This window comes from Orcinus orca, chromosome 1 (genome assembly GCF_937001465.1).
Source record: "Orcinus orca chromosome 1, mOrcOrc1.1, whole genome shotgun sequence".
In the NCBI taxonomy this organism is placed as follows: Eukaryota; Metazoa; Chordata; class Mammalia; order Artiodactyla; family Delphinidae; genus Orcinus; species Orcinus orca.
In genome coordinates, this window is record NC_064559.1 from 190,714,628 (window position 1) to 190,737,362 (window position 22,735).

Sequence of the window (22,735 nt, forward strand, 5' to 3'; positions counted from 1 at the left end):
TTTGAACCTGGGTCTGTCTGTTATGTTAGCGTTCCCTAGACTCTCACTTGAGGTTCCTTTTCCACATCTGTAAAATGGGACCACCACGCTTTTCTCACAGGGTTGCTGTGAAGATGGAGAGATTACTTTTGAAAACATCTGGCAACAGTCACTCAATGATGCTACCTGGAAAAGAAAATGTTTTGCCCTCGTTTTTATTTTTGGCAAACTTGAGACACAGTGAAATTAATCAACCCTTCCCCTCCCAGGGATAATAAATGACTAAGTCAGGACCAGAATCTAAGGGGAAGGGTACAGGAGAGTCAATCAGGGGAGGCTTCCTGGAGGAGACCCAGTTTTCATTTTATGACGGCAGTACTTAGAGGAAGTGGGAAGCCAGCAGGAGAGGTCTTAGCTCTTAGGCATGATGTGGTTTTTCTGATAAGCTTGCTAGAGTTCCTAGTGCCCAGAGAAGCTAAGAAGCTTGACCAAGGTCACACAGCTACTAAATGGCACTGGCACAACTTGGAGTCACATCTAACTCCTTATGCCTGGATCTGTCTCCTTGGTGCTGGGGAGGGAAGGATGAGAAGCAAGTAAGAGTAATGTGATGAGGTAGGAGAAACAAAGGGTCCCCCAGAAATTCTCAAACATCCTCCCTCTGCCACAGGCCAAGGCCTCAGGATCAAGTTGACCCCAGTTGTAATCCTGGTTCCACCATGGACCACTGATGTGGCCTCAGCAATGTCACTTGACCTCTGAGTCTCAATTCCCTTACAGGATTTTGCTGCGGATTCAGAGAAATGACTCCAAGTACCCAGCCCGGGGCCAGGCATAATGAGAAAAATAAGATGGCCATTATTATTCCACAATGCCAGGCCAGCCACAGATGAGTGGCAGGGCTGGACACTCAAGGGACAAAAGTAGACTTTTAGTGCCAACCACTCCCAACCCTACGGTCGTGGGCACAAGTGCTTAGCAGGGTAAGGGCTGGCAGGTCAGGTCCGTGATGCAATCACAGCTCCCTGCTTATGCCAAGAGGTGAACTATGACCCTTAGGAAATGGAAAAACAGCCCATTAACAAGAAGTACAAAACAAAACCTCAGCGAACTTTTATTTCTCATCATACAGAACTGGTAGCAAAGGCAAAGATTTCTGCACTTGAACACTGAATACTCCATCCCACCCACCCGGGGACACGTACAGTCATCTTGTCCCCTCTGGAATCCAAACCCCAATGCTGGGGCCTCTTCTCTCCTTGAGAGAACAGCTTCATTGCAGGGAGGGCTTTGAGGCCTGAAGGGGGTGCCAGCCGCTTGCCCATGCCTGCACGGGTATGAAATGTGGCACAATGACCAGGCTCCTCTCCTGCCCCACCCCAGAGGGGAGGGTCAGAAGCAGCAGCAGCTTGGCCCTTGCCTTTCTTCAGTCACCTCCCAACTGGTCAGAGGGGAGGCACATACTGCCGGAAGAAGGGCAAGGGAAGTCATAATTCACAGCTCGTTTGCTACAGAAAGTGCCTGGGATCAGTCCTCGGCTGCTTCTGCCTTCAAGCAATCCACCTAAAACCGAGGAGAATGGACAGAAATTGGGATGGGGGTGGGGAGGTCCTTGTAGGTAGCCCGGAGAGACTGACTACAAGAGGGGGGGCTCCCCAGAAGCCCTCAAGATCCTGCAAGGATTGCAGTTGGCTGCTGGCCTCAGAATCTGAGTGAAGGCTCAAATATCTCAGAAACTACCCCTTAGTCTGCAACTGTGGAAATGGAGGTCACCTGGCCAGTGCCAGGGCCCACACAAGAACCCTGGGGTCTCCTGCCTCTCCCCCTGAGCCATGTACCACCTAAACCACCTAGAAAGGCTTGCTTTTTTGGCAAATGTTTGTGGCAGAGCCATGGGAGATAGCAAAGTGGGATGCCAGCTTCTGCAGGGCAGGTACAGCTCTGGGGAGGACAGATTTTTCCCTGTCCTTCTCTCAGACACTGACTATGGCTCTAGGGTTGAGGCCCTGAAGAACCTCACCCATATAAAACCGAAATACAGAGAATGTATAATATAATACTCCCTCTTCTAAAGGCAAAGTGACCAACAGAGAGTCCAGACTCTCTAGAGATAATCTGCTTTTTGATGTGCTTGGTCTCTCTCCTGGGGCCTCATACCACCAGGTGTGGGAGAAAAGGGTAAAAGGGCAAACAAAGGAGGTCAAAGGAACTGAACTAGGACTGGGGCAACCAGGGGACGAGAGGCCTGCAGGCTGCCTAACAGAACAGGCTTTTGGGGAGCCAGACGCACAAACCAGCTGTGACCCTGACTTTCACATTGATGGATGAATGGCAGGTGGGAGGTAATGAAGTCTGAGAATGAGGAAGCAGGAGGAAAGGCAAAGCCGCTTGGAGTGTCAGTCCCTGGAGGTGTTTGCCCCTCTCCCTTGGGGGCCAGCCAGGGACTTCCCAGGCCAGGAAGGCCAAAGTACTTGTGCTGCCCGGGCCCCTGCCTGCTGGCACACAAGTCTGAGCTCAGCCCATTTTCCTTCCTGTGCCCTTGGCCTCTGGGGGTAGGGGCAGGAAGAAGGGCCTTGGCGCCTGGAGATTTGCTAGTCCTCTTCCAGCTCCCAGGGGCAGAGCTGAGATCCCAGAGTCAGTGCAATGATCCTGTCCATTCCAGTGAGAAGGAGGGTGTGGCTCAGGGGCTGCACATCACACACAGGCCCACCACCAGAATAGGGTGGGTGGGCGTGGGACAGGCAGGCTTAGGGTCTGTCTCCAGACAGAGAAGTCCTTGCAGGGAGAAGGATGCCTCCAGGGTCAGCTGCTCCAGGCCCAGGTCCTGCACACGAGTCAGGTCATGTAGCGGGTGATGGCACGGAGGGCATAGAGCAGGGCGGCTTGCATGCGGGCCTCCAAAAGCAGCAAGTTCACGTGGACCTGGGGCGCAGAACAAGGGCTGGTTGGCAACTGATGTCACTCCTCGCCAGCCCCTTCCCTCCCAGACTGCCACTATCCCTGACCACTCATCCTTCCCCATTCTTTTTTTTTTGGCCATGCTGTGTGGCATGCAGGATCTTAGTTCCCTGAGCAGGGATTGAACCTGTGCCCCCTGCCTTGGGAGCAGAGTCTTAACCACCTGACTGTCACGGAAGTCCCTCATCCTCCCCTTTCCTACAGAGATGCCTTGACCTTTCCTAAGGCTCTAAGCAACTTGGTGCAAGGACTGTGTTAGAATTTCAAGCACATTTATCCCTATCACGGCTAATCTCTTCATCCCCCGAAACTAAACACAATAGCTACCCCTGACATCTATTTGGGATCAGAGGTTTACATTCATTTTCTTATTTCATCCTCCCAGCAACCTTGAAAGGCAGGCAGTTTTTATTCCTATTGTAAAGAAAACAAGCTCAGAGAGGCAAAATGACCTGCCCAAGGTCACATGACTACCAGGTAATAGGGTTATGATTTGAACCCAGGTCCTTCTGGCTGCCACTGAGGACCCTGGGAAGCACACTCCTACTTTACAGGTGAGTAAATGGAGTCTGAAACCACACAGTGGAGTAGGACATGAACCCAGGACAATACACCCAGGTGCCCCATCTGGCAGAACAGACTTAGTCTGGGGCACCTCACTGGGTCCCGACCCCTTGCCTCCTCCATGAGCCAGGCTGTCTGCTTCCGTCCTGCTCCTACCCTGAGAGCCTCACCTTCTCTGAGTGGCGGAAGTGCCTCCAGAAATGGTTGTACATTCTTCGGGTGGTCTTCTCTGGATAGCAGGCCACTGTCTTGATATAGACCTTGAGGTTCCGCTCCAGGAGCTGGTTCACCTCTCCGTAGTCATAGTCATCATATCTGGATGGAAAGGCCCCAGTAGCATCACTTACCCTCTGCTCCCACAAGTATCTCCTCTCCCCAGTCCCACCCTGCAGAAGGAGGAACAGAGAGTGGCAAGAAAAGGCAGAAGGTAGGAAGCAACTAGAAACTTCATTCCTCTTAGAAAAACAGCTGATGTCATATTATCACAAACTCAGCTCTGCCTGACTCCAAGGTCATAGTCACTACTTTACAGCTGAGGCCATGCATGGAAGATGGGGCAGGAGATCAATGCAAATATTTACCCTGGAGAAGGAAGAGGGAAAGAGAAAAAGGAGCCGGTAGTCATTTTACAGATGGGCAAACTAAGGCCTGGGGAAGGCAATTAGCTTGTTCAAAGTCAAAGAGCAAGTTGGTGACAAGTCTAGAAGCCACTTTGTCACTCCCTAGTCCAGTGAGCCAGTGAGTCATCACAGATCAATGTGGATGAGGAAGACTGGTTTAATTTTTCTTTACTTTTTTTTAAATTAAAAAAAAAATTTTTTTTTTTTGGCCACGCCACGCGGCACGTGGGCCCTTAGTTCCCCGACCAGGGATCGAACCCGTGCCCCCTGCGGTAGAAGCACAGTTTTAACTACTGGACCGCCAGGGAAGTCCCAGAAGACCAGTTTTAGACTAGAGGACAGATTTGGTAGACAAAGGTTTAGGAGTGAGGGCCATGTTGGAGAGTGGAGGAGCCTGGACCTGGCAGCTGGGCAGGAACTAGCCTGTGCCGCACACACCCTAAGATGCCCGTCCATCCTTGGCTTTCCCTGACTTAGAAACCTGCCAAGGAGGTTGGCCAGAAGGAGGCTGGCCAATTAAGCACAGCTCAACCCACTCAGTGAAATATGATTTACAGCTAGTAATGCACAGAAATGCACATTTTTCTACAAGGAACATGTACCTTTTTAAAACTTTGGGGATTTTTTTTTTTTGATGCTTGGAATAATAGCTAAACTAGAAAAGCAAGAAAAAAAAATCACGTGTTCTCTAAAATATGCTCTCACTTGATTAAACTGAGTAAAATAAATACAGTAGACAAGAAAGTCTTATTTTTGTAAAATTATACGTGTTTTGGTCACTTGTGCATGGAAAAAAGACAGGAAAGAAATATTTGACAATAATAAGAGCAGGTGGGATTATGGATGATTTTTAGTTTCTTCTTTTTGTTTTCTGTTTCCTAAATTTACTAAAAATCTGGCTCTTTACAGACATCAAGCATATCTTTTAAAAAACGAAATAACAATTATAATTTCAACTATACAAAAGCAACTACATAAGAAAGAAAAAAAGCAATGGAGGAAAACATCTCAGAATGTGGATGTGGTTGTGGAGTAGTAGAATTTTGGGAAATTGTTTCTTTCTTTAATTCTTTAAATTTACCACAACATTATCAGAGTGAGGTTTGTAAAAATAAAAAAATTGTTCTGTGTATATTTTTGACAAGTAATTTCACATCTAGGGTTTACCTACAAGGACTTAGGTATAGGGCTTCCCTGGTGGCACAGTGGTTAAGAATCCACCTGCCAATGCAGGGGACATGGGTTCGAGCCCTGGTCCGGGAAGATCCCACATGCCGCGGAGCAACTAAGCCCGTGTGTCACAACTACTGAGCCTGAGCTCTAGAGCCCGCGAGCCCCAACTACTTAGCCCACATGCCGCAATTACTGAGCCCGTGTTCTGCAACAAGAGAAGTCACCACAGTGAGAAGCCAGCACATCGCAACAAAGAATAGCTCTCACTCGCTGCAACTAGAGAAAGCCGACGTGCAGCAACGAAGACCCAACGCAGCCAAAATAAATAAATAAATAAATTTTTTTTAAAAAAAGGACTTAGGTATAAAACTAGTCATTGCACATGGTATTTGTAATAGTGAAAAACTGCAAACCACCTAAATATCCAACAATAGGGAAATGGTTGGATAGTTACACTTCATCCACAACAACACTATACAGTGGCTAAAAAGTATGCAAGATCTATTCACACCAACAAGGAAGGTGGTTCACAATAGATTATTAGGTAAAAAAAGCAAGTCGCAGAATATATCAAGTATGATTCCATCAATTAAAATAAACTTAATCAAAAAAGATCAGAAAATACTTAGGTAACAGAATGAAAATGTAATTCATCATATACTATACAGAGACAGCCATTATCAAATAACATTTTACGGTACAGCCTTCCACACATTTTCCATGCATGTACACACTTTTAGTTTAAAGAAAAAAAAAAAGGAACAAAAAGAAGATTCTGGTTGGTAGCCAGCTTTCTTTTCTTTCAATACATTTTGACCATTTTCCCATGGCAATATAAATAAACCATTATTATAATTTTTAATAGCTGCATAATATTTCACTGAATGGATATGTCATTATTCAAAATCCCCTACTGTTGGCATTTCTGTTGTTTTATTTATTATGAGAAGAAATGCTACTTGGAATGAAAATACAAATATAACTCTCTCTCTCAATATATATATATATACACACACACACATACACATATACATACATACACACACACATATATATAAAATCTCCCTAGTTATCTCTGGGGGTCGGACTAAAGAGTTTCAAAAGGTGAGCATGGCTATTATCTTTTATAATCAGCAAAGAAATACATTTGCTTTGAAAAACAATACAGGCAGGAAGAAAGGGAAAGAAAAACAAACAGAAAAAGGAAACAATCGTGAGCTCAGATTGAGGGCTTGCAGTACACTCATGCCCTGGTCTTGCACTCACCTGATGCCAAAGACGCAGTGGATGTAATTCCAGATGGCCCTGCGGAGCATGGAGGTATCTACTCCGCTGTGCATGGCAATGGTGTTGTAGGTGAGGCTATAGGCTGCCTGGAACTTCTCATCCAGCAGCTGCCCACCCTCGGGGTAGAGCCGCTGGATCAGTGAATAGCCATGGTCCTCCCAGGTATAATCCTGAGGAACGTGGGAAGGGGTCAGTGAGGAGAATGTTTGGGGCCCAAGGCTAGCCGGAGAGACACCATCCTCTGGAGCACACCTTGGCTCTCCATAATGTGTCTCTCCACCCCACAGATGTAACCCGCTGCTTGGTCTGGACCCGAGAAGCTGAGGAGGATGCAGCTTGGTGGTGACTTCCTCCTTGTGATCAGGACCCCCTGAGCGTAGGGCACAGGTGGGTCCCTTCACATCCAGGGTCTCCCACTTCCCTCGTGGAATCCTGAGGGAGAGAAGGTACCCAAATCTCTAACTACACAAACCACCCACCCCTGCTTGTTTGTAAAGCAATAGTAAGACCAGTGGGGAGAGCCTACCTGGGCGCGGAAGGTGGGGGGCGCCTGAGTCCCCCGCCGGGTGAAGTCCTCGTATCCGAAAGTGGGGTCTTCCACAAAGCACAGCATGTCTGAGTTTGGAGAGGGCTCCAGGATGTCCGCTGAGGACGTCAGAAAGAGGTCATGGTGAGGCCAAGGCATGGAGCACAGTGGCCTCCACTCCTGATTTATCACCATTAGGGGGCTGGGAAATGCAGAGTAGGGGGCCAGAGAAAGCCCCTCACCACATCGAGTGGGACCAGGACTTCGGCAGGAGCCAGGCCTGGGGGAGGAGGTAAATCAGGCCTGTGGTGGCTGGGATGTGGCTGCAGAGGTGCAGCGCATGGAGGTACCTGCTTCCCAGCAGAGATGATGTAAGGAGGGGGCGGCCCCTGAACCTGGACACCTGTGACCCTGTACCTGAGGGGGTCACCAGCAGGCTCTCTGACTTCTCCAGCTCAAAGCGGCTCTCCATCTCCTCCTGGGAGGCCCCCTCATCCCGCAGCAGGCTCTCCTGCAGCTGCCTCATGCGCTCCATCAAAGCTTCCACGTCGCGGGCAGCCTCAAAGCCCTGCAGGAGAGACCTGGTGGTGGCCATCTACTCTTCCTCCCTGGGCCCCAGAAACCCCACATGTCTTTCCCACATGCCGGGCCTTCCTGAATGACCGTAAAGGCCCCATGCCTCCTCTGTGACAGCCACTGCACTGGACAGCTCACATGTCCTGTGCTTCCCAAAGTGATGTTTAAGAGCTAGAGAATAGACACGGCTTCTCTGAGCATCAACTTCCCTCACAGGAAAGGGCTTTTTAAAGTATCTGTATTTTTAAAATACAAACAAATAAGCCACTTTATAGAATGAGAGGCAAACTTCATATTTTTAAAGTTCTAAAAGTCAGTGACTTTAAGCCCACGGGGCTCCATGCTGAGGCCAGTCACATGGTTATTTCATCTCATCCTCACAACCCTTTATGAAGTGCGAGTCTTTATCCTCATTTCCCAGATGAGGTAACTGGGTTTCAAAATCAAATAACTTTTCTAAGGCCTCTCAGCGTGCGATAGGGAAGCAGCTTCAGATAGGGAGGCGCTGTCTTCTACCCAAGGACCAGGGGCCATGCCAGCTTCCTCTCCCACCAAGACTGAAGCCCGTGACTTACCCCAGAGTGGTTCAGTGGGTCCCTGCTGGGGGGTGTGCTCTGCTCACTGGGGGGTGAAGGGGCCTGGGGGGCGGGGCTTCCCTCGGGGTCCCCCTCAGGGAGGATGCCACAGCCGAACACGAAGGAGGCTAGCGAGTGGCAGTGGGTGAGGAGGACCAGGGCCTGGATGAGCTCGGCCAGGGACCAGCTGTGCTCGCCTGTCTTCAGCAAGGCCTGGAGAGAAAAGGAAAGGCCAGACCTGCTCAGTGCCTGCCCTGGGCTGCCTGCCATGCCCCAGCCCGGCCCCCGTGCTCCCTCGGGGACCCGCCTCTCTGCCCACCGCACCTGGATGTGCTCCTTGGTGATGAGCCACGGCCGATGAGCCAGCAGCTTGTTGATCTCGCTGAGCTTGCGCAGCTTCTCGGGGGCACGGTGGAGGCCAAGCAGCCACTCAGGGTCACCGCCAGTCTGCAGAAACTCAGCCATGTGGGAGCCCACCAGGTAGGAGCACTGGTGGCGGGCGGCGGCCTGGAGGTGGTGGACAGAGCCCAGGTCACCCTCTTCTTTCTGTGCCCTGCTCGGGTGGGTACCCCATGGAGGGAACACCACAAGCCTCACTGTCGCCTGAGAGGCAGGAAACTTAGGTTCTAACCCCAGCTTTGCCCCTGGCTTGTTGTCCTCCCTTGGGCAGGTCACCTGACTCCTATGTGCCTCAGTTTCCCCACCTGCAAAGCAGGCATGAAACAGGCCTCTCTTCAAAATCTAAAATTCGATGGATGGTCAGATAAAGCCAGGGCTTTGCTTTATGCTGCCTCTCCTCCTTGTTTGTGGAATCAAGCCCCCAGCAGAGAGATCTGAGCACCGAATCCCCCAATGTGTCCACCCCTACAAAAGCCAGGCTCAGACAGGCTCACCATGATGGCGATGTAGTGGCGCCAGGAATTGGCCAAGGGCCCATCCGTGTGCAGCAGCAGGTAGTGCAGGCGCCAAAAGCTGGTAAAGTAGTCGGGGTGCAGGCCCATCACCACTGCCAGGTTGTCCACCCTCCCGCAGGACATCAGCGCCTCCAGCCCCAGGTGTTGCTCGAGGCTCTCGGCTCCCTCCCGAAGGACCTGCCAAGCAAAGGTGAGGAAGGGATGGCTTCCCCTCCTGCCCTCCCCACCAAAGAGACCAACATATTCATTGCATTCATTGGGATTTTAATAGCAAGGAACTGAAGACAACCGCCATGTCCAAAAAAAGGAGAACAGGGGAGGAAAAGATATTGCATTAAATGATTAAACAAATACTTATTAGACACTTTATATAATACTGGTTGATACTTATATAATGCTCGCTAAGTGCCAAGCACCGTTCAAACACTTTACATATATTAACTCATTTACTGCTCACAACTATGAAATTAGAGACCTGTTTTCTCCAATTTTAGATAGGAGGCACAGAGATTAAAGTACAGCTTCTCCTGCTTTCGTAGAGCTTCTATTCTTTTTTCTTTTTTTGGCTGTGCCGGGTGGCTTGCGGGCTCTTAGTTCCCCAACCAGGGATTGAACCCAGGCCCTCAGCAATGAAAGCGCAGGATCCTAACCACTGGACTGCCAGGGAATTCCCCACAGAGCTTCTATTCTAATAGTGCAAATCCATGCAGTCATTGGAGGTGGGTACAAAATAGTTCACATTTCCTGAGTGATTTCTCCGTGCCAGGTCTGAGTTAGGAGCGTTCCCCGCCTGCATTATCTCACTGATTCTTCCCAGTTACCCTGTGAGGTGAATACTATTATTTTCCCCCACTGACACATGAGGGAATCAAGACCCAGAGAGATTTCATTCTGTGCTCAAGGTTACAGATCTGGTAAATGACAGAACCAGGATTCAATTCCTGATTAAGCCCAAAGCCTATTTCTTTCCTTTATTACAGAAGAGGAATGGTTATTTATAAATGAAAAAATAAAAGATAAGAACAATATTTGAGCTTAAAATTCTGGGCTACGTAAATAATCAGCGGGTGGTTGTGTGTTTTCCACTTACAAAGGGTGGAAGGAACTGAAGGGTTTAGACGTTTGTTAACAGCTCATTAACTGCTTGGCCTACACATTTAGGAGAACAAGGAGGACAAGGAAACATTTGTCTTTGTTCACTGAAGGCCAAAGAAAAAGAAGGAAACTATTATTTTTTAATTTGTCTGTTCATGGGTTTTGAAGTTTCCCCCACCACCAGGCACACACTGGAGTGTCAGTTCCACGATGGCAAGGATTTTTTTCTTTCTTGTTCTCTGCTGTATCCCCAGCACCTAGAACAGTGCCTAACACACATTAATCATTCAATAGATATCTGTTAAATAAATGAATGGATGACCTGACTCAGTAGATGAAAGGTGTCTCTGTTGCATTAAGTGAAAAAATAAAACATAACAACCAAAAAAAACCACACCAGAAACCCAAATAAACAACAACAACAGAACCATGTTATAAACTATGACCTTGGCTCCGTATGAAAAAAAGTCTGGAAAACAGTGGCAAATGGTTAACAGCGATTATCTCTGTGGGAGTGGGATTGTAAGAGACTAAAGCTTTCTGAAACGTTGGAAATTTAAAAATAATGAACACATATTACTTTTGAAGTCGAAAAAAACTTTAATACACGCACAGTCAAGGATGAGAAGATAAACATGCATAGTTCTATCTTCTTAAGGAAATGCAAGTCTTGTTCTGGGAATCACAAGTTTGCTCATTACCTGGCTGTGTTATTATCACTTTATCTCTTTGAGCATGTTTCTTCCCAGCAAGATGGGGTTGACATGCTTGCCTCAAAGAGCTGTTTTGTGGATTAAATGGGTCAAGAACCTGAAGGGGTAGTTTCAAACCTGCAATTTCAAGAGACCAGCAAAGCCCCACACACACTCAATGCCCCATGTCCTTTCTTCCCAGGGACCCACAACAATTCCTAACCCCTTCCAAGCTTACCTCCTCCACTGGAATGAAGGCGCTGGGCCCTCGAGGGCCTCGCCGAACCCGGCTCTCCCTCTGCTCCTAGAAGGAAGCACATCATGGTTAGATGGAGGTAAAAGCGAGGACTAAGAAGATAGTTCTCTCTCCAGTTTTCTCCTCCTATCCGAGGGGTCACACTAAGTTTTTTTTTTTTTTAGGCTGCACCATGCGAAATCCAGGATCTTAGCTCCTCAACCAGGGATCGAACCCGGGCCCCCTGCATTGGGGGCGCAGAGTCTTCACCACTGGACCACCAGAGAAGTCCCCCACACTGAGCTTTTAAAATCACCTTTCTGGCTCACCTTGCATGAAGCAGTCAGGTGGAAATATATACCAGTTTGGTGGGTGAAGAAAGGGTAAAGCGACCAAGAGAGCTTACCCCACAGGCTGAGTTCTTCAGGAACTGGGAAGGGACACAGGAGCCCACTATATAGCCCCAAGGGAAATATACAGCCACCGTGTTGCACATTTCCAGGAGGCCACCTTCTCGGCAGCCCTGGAGAACCTATAGAAGAAGGCCCCTTGTTCGTATCCTGAAGCCAGGTCACCAAGTCCCCTAGATTCCTACGATGCAGCTTCAACCTCTCTCAAACCCACAGCCTCACCGATGGTCTCCCTGCCTCCACAGCCCCGCCCTCTCCTATCCATCCTCTACCAAGTTAACAGAACGAATGAATAAATAAAACATTCTCCCCCAACCCCACCTCTGGGACCAGGAGCAGATCTAGTGAGTACATGACACTGGTGGTTTCTAAAGAGGGCAAACTTGCTGTAGCCAGAGTGAACTTCCTCAAGTGCACATCTCATCACTGGCTTAAAACCCTGCCTCTGCCTCCTGTAGCCTCCCAGACCATTAGTGGCTCAGGCCCGCCGTGCTCACACTGGTCACACCTTTTGCAGAGCTAGCTCTGTCTTCCAGGGTCTAAGAACCTTTCTTCTGATCCTCATCTGTGACCCCCCAATTCCCAACGCTTTTGCTTCTGAAAACGTTGCCTTCTAATTGTCTGAGATAGGTCTCCCTACTACCAGATCACATTCTGTGGAGAACGGTACCAGGTAATTCACACTAGTCTGTGAATGAAGAAAACAGAGAAAGCAGAGAGGCGTGGAGGGCAGGGCGGTACAACGCTGATGGCAGCAGCTATTCTGACGTGGCTGTATTGGAGCCTCTATGGAAACCACCAGTTTTATTTATCCATTTGTTTTGCTACCTGGGAGGGGGCTCTCAGCACTGGCCTTAGAAACAGTTTATCCAAACCAGAGTCATACCCTCACTGGACAGAGACGGTGTCCTCCTAACTCTCCCCTCCTCATTCAAATTTAGACTTACTGCTAATCCTCAAGTGTCCAGGGACTAAAGATTATAATTGAACCTTCCTTTTCACATAGCCAAAAACCCCCTGAGGGAGGCAGAGCTCTGGGGCTCTGAAAGACCACAAAGGAAGGAACAAGGGTACAAAAGTCCCAGGCATGAGTACCAATTCTGCTGCCACTAACTTGCTGTGTGACTCTGAGAAAGTAACCTAAACTCTCTGGGCCTTAATCTTGGACAAAGAAGGTAGCTGGGCTGACTGCTTAGGCCCCTTTCAGCCCATACTTCTGGGATCTACCAGGCCAGCCTGGTCCAAGTCCAGCATAGAAACCACCACAGTCCCCAAGCACTCCCGTTTCACCTTCCCTCCTCCCTCACCAAAGAGAAAAAAAACCTAACAGCTCTGTCTGGGAGATAAGGATTGCTGACTCCACAAACTGGGCCTCCCCCTCAGGGGACCTAAGGACAGATAGAAAACCACAGCCAGGTGTGGTGGGGAAAGGCAGGAAGGAACTGGGGGAGTTGGGGGGTGTGGGACAGGGAGGGCCCACCAGGGTACTAGCGAGGGACAGTGAACAGCTTTGGGAATCCCTTCCCACTCTAAAATCTGCCCCAGGAGCTGTCAAGGGAAGAAACTGATGCCTGTGGGTCTCTAAATGATAGGTCTGGATCTACCAACATTATCAGCCCTGATGAAGAAGATGATGATGATGATAGAATACTGTTAAAAGATAGGGGCTCTTGACACAAGCTGCCTGGGCTCAGATGACAACTCCACCACCTATTATCTGCTAGCTCTGTGAGCCTCAGTTTCCTCACCAGATTACGGGGTAATAGTACCTACTGTCACTGGGTAGTCATGAGGATGTAATGAGGTACTGCCTGTATAGGCCTTAGCTCAGTACATCTGTCACAGCAAGCACTTAACAAGTCAGAGATCATTAACCTCATTGTTATTTCAAACAAGGGCCTCTCAACCCAAGCTGCACATTTAGAATCCCTTTGAGAAGCTTTTTAAAAAATACCAATGCCAAGGCCCAGCAATTCTAATTTAATTGGGTGCGGCCCAGAATAATTTGCCGGGGAGGGAGGGCCATTGTTTCACACCACTTATTGATCACTTTCTCAATTATAAGGCACTGTGTTAAGTGCTTTCCAGGCGAAACCAGAATTAATCTGTTCACTCAACAAATATTTTTGATGACTACATGGCAGGTAGCAAGAGTACAGGAGTGAAAAGACAAAATCTTAGCTTTCCCAGAATTTACGATCTAAAGGAGAAAGACAATCAAACAAATGATGAATAGGATGTCAAATCATAGATTATATGGATGGGTGGGGGAGTGTGTGCAATATTTCAGTCCTAGTAGACAGGCAAAGCCACTGAGGAGACAACCTTTAAGTTGATATCTAAATATCAAATATCTAAATGAGTTGATGGGCCTGTAAAGGGCCTGTAAAGATCTAGGGAACCAGCATTCCAGTCAGATGTAACAGAAAGTGCAAAGCCCTGAAGGCAAGATCAAGCAGATTCTACTCCAGAGCTCCAGTACCCTGAATGCCTCCCCAACCTAGACACCCAAAACTTGAGAGGAAGCAGACGGGGCAGGGGCCCACCACCAAGAGATGACACCTCCGAATCAGCCCTCCCCTACTTCCTGGGGTAGGAAGGCAATAATAATAATGGTGGGTAACAACGCTGATTACCATTGGCGAAGCATTTATTTCATGTGCACTTTAAGGGAGTTCTACTACCAGAGCTCCCATTTTACAGATGGGGAATAAGGTTCAGAGAGGTCAAGTCACTTCCGGTCACTCAGCCAGGAAGGAGGTAGCAGAGTTAGGATACAAATCAGGTTTCCTCAACTGCAGAAACTTCCTATTCTCTAAACTTCTCAAGGTCTCAGAAGCCCCAAGGCTTTGCCTCTGAGGTTCACCAGGAATGAGAAGCTCCTTCTCCGTCTACGTTCCCAGGGGATCCACTGCCCCAGTCACAGCCCTTGTCATCCTGCCTTGTTTCCTACCTTGAGAGCACACACTGGATCTAGTTCTCTGTTGTTATCCCAGAGTTTAGCACAGTGAGTCCAATAAAACTTTGTGCTATGATGAAATATTCTTTATCTGCGCTGTCCAATAAATATGGTAGCCCCTAGCCACAGTGGCTGAGCATTTGAAGTATGACTAGTGCAACTGAAAAACTGAATTTTTAATTTTAAAAAATCTGATTTATCTACATTTCAATAGCCACATGTGGCTAAGGGCTACCATATAGGACAGTGCAGGTTCAGCACACCTGATAAAGGCAAGATCCCCGCCCTGACTATGTGGATAAAGAAAGGAAAACCAAAGGGGGCGGGTGACCTACCCAAGGCAACACAGCTAGGATGGGGCAGAGGGAAAACCAATGAGTTCCAACTGAGGGGACCACACAGGGCAGCAGGAACACTGAGGTCAGACAGCCGTCTGGGTGGCCACTCAACTGCGAGGGCTTCAGGCAAGTTGTAAAGAGAGGATAATCACCTCAGAGCTCAGTGCCTGGCTCTTGATTTAAGCGCTCACTAAAAGTTACCTTTCACATCAGCTTCCATATTACGTTTCACTAGCACACTGGTTGCATCTAATCTTCATCAGTTTGGGGGTGGGGGTGGGGGTCTCTTCTGCACACAAGGAAAGATTAAGGTTCCAAAGGTTAAGCACCAGCTGACAAGAGGCCAACCTGAGATTTGAATTCAGCTCAGTCTGGCTTGCAAGGGTCCTGTCCACCACCCAGATCAGCCTCTTGGAGTAGCCCCAGCCTTTATTCTTGGTATCCTATCCAGAGCCTGCAACCTCCAGGACTCAGCTACGGAGACCTTCGAAGTCACTCTGCCAGCTGGGAAGGGGCAGAGACTCCCCTCCCCGTGGGCTGCTGAACTCAAGATTCTTGCCTGGGTTTACACCTGAGAGGGAGACAGAGCCCAAGCAACCTCTGATCTCCAGCCTTGCAGGGAGGGGTGTGTGAGTGGTGCATATAAACTCATATGCCCACCATGATCTGGCCGATTTCTCACAACCACCTGGAGGGAAATACGTCTTCTTATCCCTTTTTCAGAGACAGCTCACTGAGGTTCTTTTGGAGCTCAGATCTGACTTCAAAGCTTGCACAGTTCACAGGGGTCAGCTAAGCCAACAAGGGGCAAATAGTTACGAGCACCTATTAGGTACTAAGAACAGTGCTGCGGGTGGGACCTACAGAGTGTTTCTAGTCTAGCAAAGGAGACAGACAAGAAATTCCTGATTACACAACTGTTATACTGTAATTGGGATAATAGCTCCTGCAATGGAGAAGGGGAACAGGAAGCAGGTATGCAGAGGGGAATTATCTGGTGGGGAAGGAAAGACTTCCCTGAGGCAGTGATGTTTCAGGAAGTGATTCTAGAGCCCAAGAGGGCTCTGAGAACATACCACCAGTACTAGAGTGAAGCATCTGAAGGCCTTGACCCGGTGAAAGCATGTGTGGCGAAGTGATGGGAGTTGAGGGGACTGTATATTCCTTGTTCATACTTGTCCAACTTCCCTTGGGCCTTGGGCACCCAGCTCTGTAAGTTCAGCACCCTACTGTCTTCTAAAGATCCTGCTTAAAACAGAATTTTCCCAAGGTCCTCTTTTCTTGAGAGAGAATCTGTAGAAAGGGGTCAGATATCACCAGCTTCCCCCCACCCCCGCCTGCTGTTGACAGCTGGCTTCCACCTAAAGGCCACACCCTCAGAGCCTTCCCAGTCCACCAGGGGCACACTCTTCTCCCCAGGTCACTTCCCAGACACTGTCCCAAAGAGGGATGGACCAATTCTCACCTCAGGCAGGAGGGGTGGGCTCGGACACCCCCTTGTGAGACACTCTGGGGAAAGGGAAATATGTGCTGTGGCCACAATCTAAAAATAGCTAGCGTGTTTGATACAGGACGTAGTTGCTATGCTCTAGGCACTGTGCGTTGGCCTTTGCATGTATTCTCAGTTAATTCTCCCAACAGTCCTTTGGAAATATGTCCAAATCTCCACAGGAGGAAGTTGCTGATCACAGAAGTGATCACTTGGCCAAGGTCACACAGCAAGTAAGTGGGAAGGCTGCCACATGAACCCGGAGCATGCCTGCTCTAGTGCCCAGGTGCTCCAATAAATAAAATTATTTCCATAAAGAAGGAAACAGACAGAATAAGGTAGCTTGGTCAAAGTCACGCAACTGAGAAGTGGCAGGAGCAGTATTCGTCCCTCCACTTCGGGCTCCTAAACCATGATAGGGAAAGGTGACAAGCTAACAGAAAACCGGGGACCCCCGGAAACCGTGCTGCTCAGAGAAGTGCAGCTGTTTTTCCCAGGGTCACAGTTCAGGACTAGCACTTGTCTGACTCCCAACCCCAGTAAGACACTTGCGCCAGGCTCCATGTCTGTAAACTCAAGAAACAAGCAAAACTCTCCGTTGTGTGAAGCACACTTGGAAATCCTAGAGACACCCGAGCCAAAGAATGAGCTATTCTGCTGGGTTAGTGAAGGAAGCCTCTCTATAGCCCCTCCTGGGCGTCAATTTTCTCATCCCGTAGATTGGGGCTACTATTAATGGTATAGCTCATATTTTGCTAGTTTAATCCTGAGGACTCAGCGAAAAGGCAAAGCCGGAGCCTGGCATCCAGTAGGTGCGTAATAAATAAGATGGCCATTGTCCGTGGCGGTGGTAATGGGGGAGGGGGTGTCAGATTGGGTCCAGCCGTATTCCCAGCCTCACTGCAAAGAGAGTCCCTCCAAAACAAACTTCTGGGACGTCAGACCACTTAGTAGGGCACAGCCAAATCGGCGCTTGGCTTCTGGTGTCGCGGCCAGGGTTTTCCCCCTCTCCCCCGTGCTTTGGCCGCGGCGTACCCGGCAGCCCGCCAAGGCCCCGAAGCGCCCACGCCCCCAATCCAAATCGGGGGTGCAGGTGGGGGCGGGGGACGAGGTCGACCTCCGTTGGCCAGCCCCAAGTGCTCCAATCCCCGAGCGGGGGCACTGCAGCGGGTACATATCCTACCTAGAAACAGTTCCTCTAGCCCCAGCCTAGAGGAAAGGATCTGCGGAAGGGGGCGGGGAGGAGGAGTGGTCGGGCCGCTGCGCCGGGATTTGCCTGGACTTGAAGACTCCCTCGACTAGGGCCCAAACCCAAGATAACGTCGAGAAGGCTCCCCTCTCGTTGGCCAGGAGTCCAAAGGAGCCTTGGAGGGCTCTACAGCCCCGGGGGTAGGGGCAGGAGGCGGAGGGAGCCGAGGCTGCCAGTTGATGCAACCCCACTCCGGCTTGCGCGCTCCACTCCCCCTCCCCGAGCCGGGTGGGGGTTGGCTTACAGACTCAGCTCGCGACAGCCCAAAGCTCGGACGCGGCTCTGGGTTCAAGGGAAGAGTGGCGTCGCTCGACCGCTGCTTACCTCTCCGGCCCCGGGTAGGTAGCCCTTCAGCTCGGCGCGGCACTCGGAGTCCGCAACGATCATGGTGTGCGCCAGGACCCAGCCGCGGCTCGCCGACCGCCCGTGCACCCGAGGGGCTTTCGGACCGACGCGCGCAGGAAGCCGGGACTGCGGGCCGCTGGGGAGGTTCTAGAGCCCCGCGGTGTCTCTCGGGGTTCCAGAAGGCTCTGAAAGCCCAGGATCCGGGAACGGCCGCCGCTGCGCTGGACTCCCCGCTCGTCTGGCTTCTGGATGGTGAATGGCCTCGGGAGCCTGGGATTGGCCGCGGCGCAGGGGTTTTCACGGCCCGGAGCGCCTCGGAAGTCCGCAGTGGCCACGGCTGCTCGCAAACCCAGCGCTCCTCAGCATCCCCACCGCGGAACTGCCAGCGCTCTCCGGGCTCTGACACTAGCAGCTCCGCTCTGCCCGCCGCGGTCCCTGGGGAAGGGCGGGGACACAAAAGCCCCGCGCCGCAGCCAATCAGATGCCTGTTTCCTGGGGAGGCGGGGCGACACCTCCCTCTGGAGCCTACGGCTCAGCCAATCGGCACCGGGAAGCGCCCGGGAACTCTGGGAGCTGTAGTCCGCCCCGGACGAATGCTGCAAACTTTTGCAAGAGGGTTTGGTCAGATTGCTGGCAATACCAGACGAGAGTGACATTCCGGAGAGTCATTAAAGCTGCATGACGAAAGGGGACTTCACCGGGCTGGGCCAGAGAGCCGGGTGTGAAATCCCTCTCAAGTATGTTCTTCAGCTTTTCAGTTCCTGGAGGGACTGGTTCGGGTTAGGAGAGGTAGTGCTAATTACAGAGCTGACCGCCAGATCTTTGGAGATCAGAGCACATAGCCCGGTTCCTCTGGCCTCCGGGAAGGCTCCATCTTAAAATGTACCAGACACAGGGAATCCAGCTTATTTGTGGAGTCTCTGGAAAAGCCTTCATTCATTGAAAGGTCCATGGCAACCTCTGGTCTAACCTCAGTCCCTATTGCTGCAGTTTCCCCTCTTCTGCTCCCTTGGGGCCTCCCACCCTGTCTTCCATACCCCTCTTCTAAAAACTTTGTAACAAGGTATTCTACTGTTGTTTTTTTTTTCTCACCTCTCTCTGGCCACTCCTTCTCTGACTCCTCTTTCTCCTCCCCACTCCTGGAACGTGGGTGTTCCCCTAGTTACTGTTTTCATTTTTCCTCTCTCCAGGCACACTCTCCCTCCCTGATCTCATCCATTTCCTGGCCTTCAACTCTCCATTTGGAAGTAAGTCGCTTCTACCAGCACCTCAGCACCTCAAAGCTGAATTCGTCTTCTTCTTTTCCTTTCCCACAGCCTCTTCACAGTTTTTCTTCAGAGCTCCACTTTTTGTTTCAGTTTTAAAGTTACTGTTTACTTGGGACAGAGAATCCCGACAGGAGCAAAAGTGGACTGGATGACCTCCGACATCGCCTCTGAGACTTCCTGGGTCTAGGCTTAGGATTCCAAAGACGACCCTCTGACTTGGTGTCCTGCCTCCAATCTCTTGGGGGAAGTAAATTAATCTCACCCTCTGCTGAGCTCAGGCACTTGGGCTGGGGTTCTATTATAACACTTATCACAGTCTACCTTGGGTTGTATTATTCTGTGTACATGTCTTATCTGACCCTTTTGATTATAAGCTTCTTGAGGACAGGGTCCACACCTTAACATCTTTGTCTTCTGCCCTATGCCACCTAGCACAATGTCCTGCCAATAACATGTTCTTGTTGACTAAATCTTCCTTTGAATTGAATTCCCCTTGAAATCACCCCCCACCCCAATATGTCAGATTCAGCTTTTATTTTCAAAATCTACTCTGTAATGTCAATGTTTAGATCAGCTTTACTGGTATTTCATCAGCTACAGAATAAAGGTCAAACCTGTAGATTGACATTCAATATCTGCCAAGATCTGCCTCAATTTACCTTTCTAGCCCTATCACGGCCACCTTCATGTTCCTTGTTTGATCTTCAAGCCTTTCTCTGCAAAGCTCTGGCCACTGAACTCCAACCCAGCAATCAATGCCTTTATTGGTAACTGTGGCCTGAATGAAGGCTTCAAAATTCTGCTTCCTATAGACAGTATTGCTTCTTCAGCTCAGCTGAAAATAATCTCTCCCACTGTTCAACTCCTCAACACATTGTTTCTACCTTTTTGTACCACTGGCCTTCAAATTTGAAGCAGCATTGTTATGGGGTCTGAATGCCTTACCCCTTCTCTCCAACTAACAATGGAATATGTTATTGACCACTTTTGCAAAGTGAGGAAGCTCGAGTTCAGAAAAGTAAAACTTTGTATCAAGGTCATACAATGTCTTCTTTTGACTGCATCAGACTGTGTCAGAACTCCTTTAAGGCAGGAACTGTGTCTCTCTACCCCCACTGGCGTGTAGTAAGTCCTCAGGAAATACTTTTGAATTAATGAATATGAGTTGCTCTCCTTTGTAAAATGACCCTTTATAACCTTCAAGGAAGCGACTAAATCATTCCCAAGGCTTCACTTACAAAGTTAGTGAATTTGTGAAAAGCAAGAGATACTGATATTCTCAATGGATGAGATTTTGTGACCCATAATTCCTTGGAAAGAAAGCTCAGAAGGGACACAGATACTACCATTTACTGAGCTCCAACAACAGTCCAGGATACATCTGTTATCTCATGTAACTCTCACCACAATCTCATGAAGTAGGCATTATGGCCCATTTGACAGATGAGGTTACTGAAGCTAAAGAGGTGTGTTGACAAAGTTCAGACGGCTTAGTAATATGTTGAGTAAGGATTCAAACCTAGTTAGGGATGACTCCAAAGCAGAAATTCCACTGCACCACTGATGAGAGAAAGACCTGAATATGTAAGAAGCAGGCTGGCACAAGGAACTGATGCATAAAGCAGAATTCCAATATATTAATTGGGAGTGAGAAACATAATTGTCAAGTGGCCTATAATTGATGGGGCAGTACATCCCTCTTTATAGGACAGCCTCCATGAAAAGCCAAATTATCATCTGAAGGTGGCTAGGGCAGTTGGAATCTGAGCAAAAGGAGCCAGTGAAAAGATGAATCCCTGAACTACCTCCACTCAGAGCAAAACTGCTGGTTAGGGCTCCGGCTTCTTCCCTCTCTCTTTCATTCACTAAACATTTATTGACCATCTAGTGTGTACCAGGCACTGTGCTGGGCTCTGGAAGTCCAGCGGTGAAGCTTTCAGCCCAGGAGGACATGGCCAGGTGACATTGCCTGGGTTTGTTCCTCCCCTCCTCCATGCCTTGTATTTTTGGCTCGGAAGGATCCACCTCCTGTTGCCATACTCTCCACTCTTGCATCAGCTGTGTTGAGGCCACTGATTGGCCAAAGCTCTTTTTATTCCTCAATCACATTCCAGTCCTGAAGATACATCTAGGTTGGATTTGAAATGTTTCTGAGGTTTCTTTAGCTTCAGACCCTCTCGCAGATTTTAACCCTAATGGGATTCTCATCTGTTCTGTATTTATTCTTCCTAAATTAATTTTCGAATCCCCAATTCTGGGATCACTTTACTATAGTAGAATATTCTTGTACCCTGACCAGATCTGGGGCTTTGATTTATCAGTCCAGATGTAATTTTCTGAGTTCTTATTGTTTTGCCACGCGCTCCCCTCCCATCACAGAATTTAATTTCTGCCTTGGGGAATTTCAGGAAAGAAACCCAACTCCAGCTGGTTTATTTGATAAAACCAAAGCAGACTCAACCTCTGTGGCTCATTCATACATTCATTCATTTAATTACTCATTAAGCAGGCATTTTGCTAGGTGCTGAGGGAGGTCCTTCTGGCTGACAGGTCCTGAGCTGTCAAGCTATACAACCAAAATTGAAACTGTACCCAGGAGTTGTGCATTAGGGGGCACAACAGCCACAGACTCTTGAAAACAGAGCCAACTCTCTCCTAAGAGCACTGCCCAGCAGTCAGGCAAGTAGGGTGCTAGGTTTTAGCTATGTGACCCAAAGTGAATTTTTTTTCATCTCTTGGAATCTTTTTCCTCATCCGGAAAACAAAGGAATTGAAATTAGCTCCAGAGCCACTGTGGAAAGAACTGATGTTGGGCAATACATATAATTCAGGTTCATCGATTGTATCCTGAGGACAGAAATCTTCAAAAAGGTTTCAAAAATTCACCCCTCTTAATAAATAAAACAAAAAACCCGACGAGCTCCAGTTTGGTTTTGTCGGCTGTGAGCCCTCAGCGCACCCTGCAGGTAGGACTCTGCTATAGCTCAGAACGGGCTGGGGAAAAAGGTGGATTTTTCAGTTCACAGAATCGTCAGGTCCTGAAAAGAGGTCAGGCAACAGCTGGGTAAAGATTGTGTGGTTGCTGAGGGTTCCCCTGCTGCCACCAGGAACCAGACTCCCCAAAGACCCCCAGCCCGAATACACATCCCCTTGTTTTGGCTTACTCTCATCTTACAGGCAGGAATCCTGGGGTCCAGAGAGAAGGCATTTGCCCAAGGTTCCCTAGGCAGTTGGCCACAGAGCAGTATTTAGAACCTTGGGGTCCGGGCCCCCAGTCCAGGGCCACCTGCGCCACAACAGACTGCGCCAGGAGTCTCACATTTCCAGAAAGAAGTGTTCTTGCTCTGGTGTTTTGCTCACCCTCTTTCCCCCTCTCCTCCAGGCCTAGAGGCTCCAGATATCCCATTCTCAGACAATCACCCTGAGGCCTGTCACTGGAGCAATGCCCCAGGACCTTGTCATCAACCTGTTCCACCTCTTCCT

At 49.2% G+C, this 22,735-nt stretch overlaps 1 protein-coding gene across 1 annotated transcript; it reads right to left on the minus strand.

The window, feature by feature from the left end:
• Positions 1-1,068: 1,068 nt before the first annotated feature.
• Positions 1,069-22,722, minus strand: SESN2 (sestrin 2). The gene is made up of 10 exons (XM_012531857.3): positions 17,964-22,722; positions 11,198-11,263; positions 9,152-9,349; positions 8,583-8,765; positions 8,259-8,471; positions 7,525-7,675; positions 7,108-7,226; positions 6,561-6,751; positions 3,672-3,816; positions 1,069-2,901 (listed from the first exon to the last, which is right to left on the minus strand). The coding sequence occupies exons 1-10, from the start codon at positions 18,024-18,026 to the stop codon at positions 2,815-2,817; spliced, it is 1,416 nt and encodes a 471-aa protein (XP_012387311.1). The 5' UTR covers positions 18,027-22,722; the 3' UTR covers positions 1,069-2,814.
• Between the last annotated feature and the right edge of the window lie 13 nt (positions 22,723-22,735).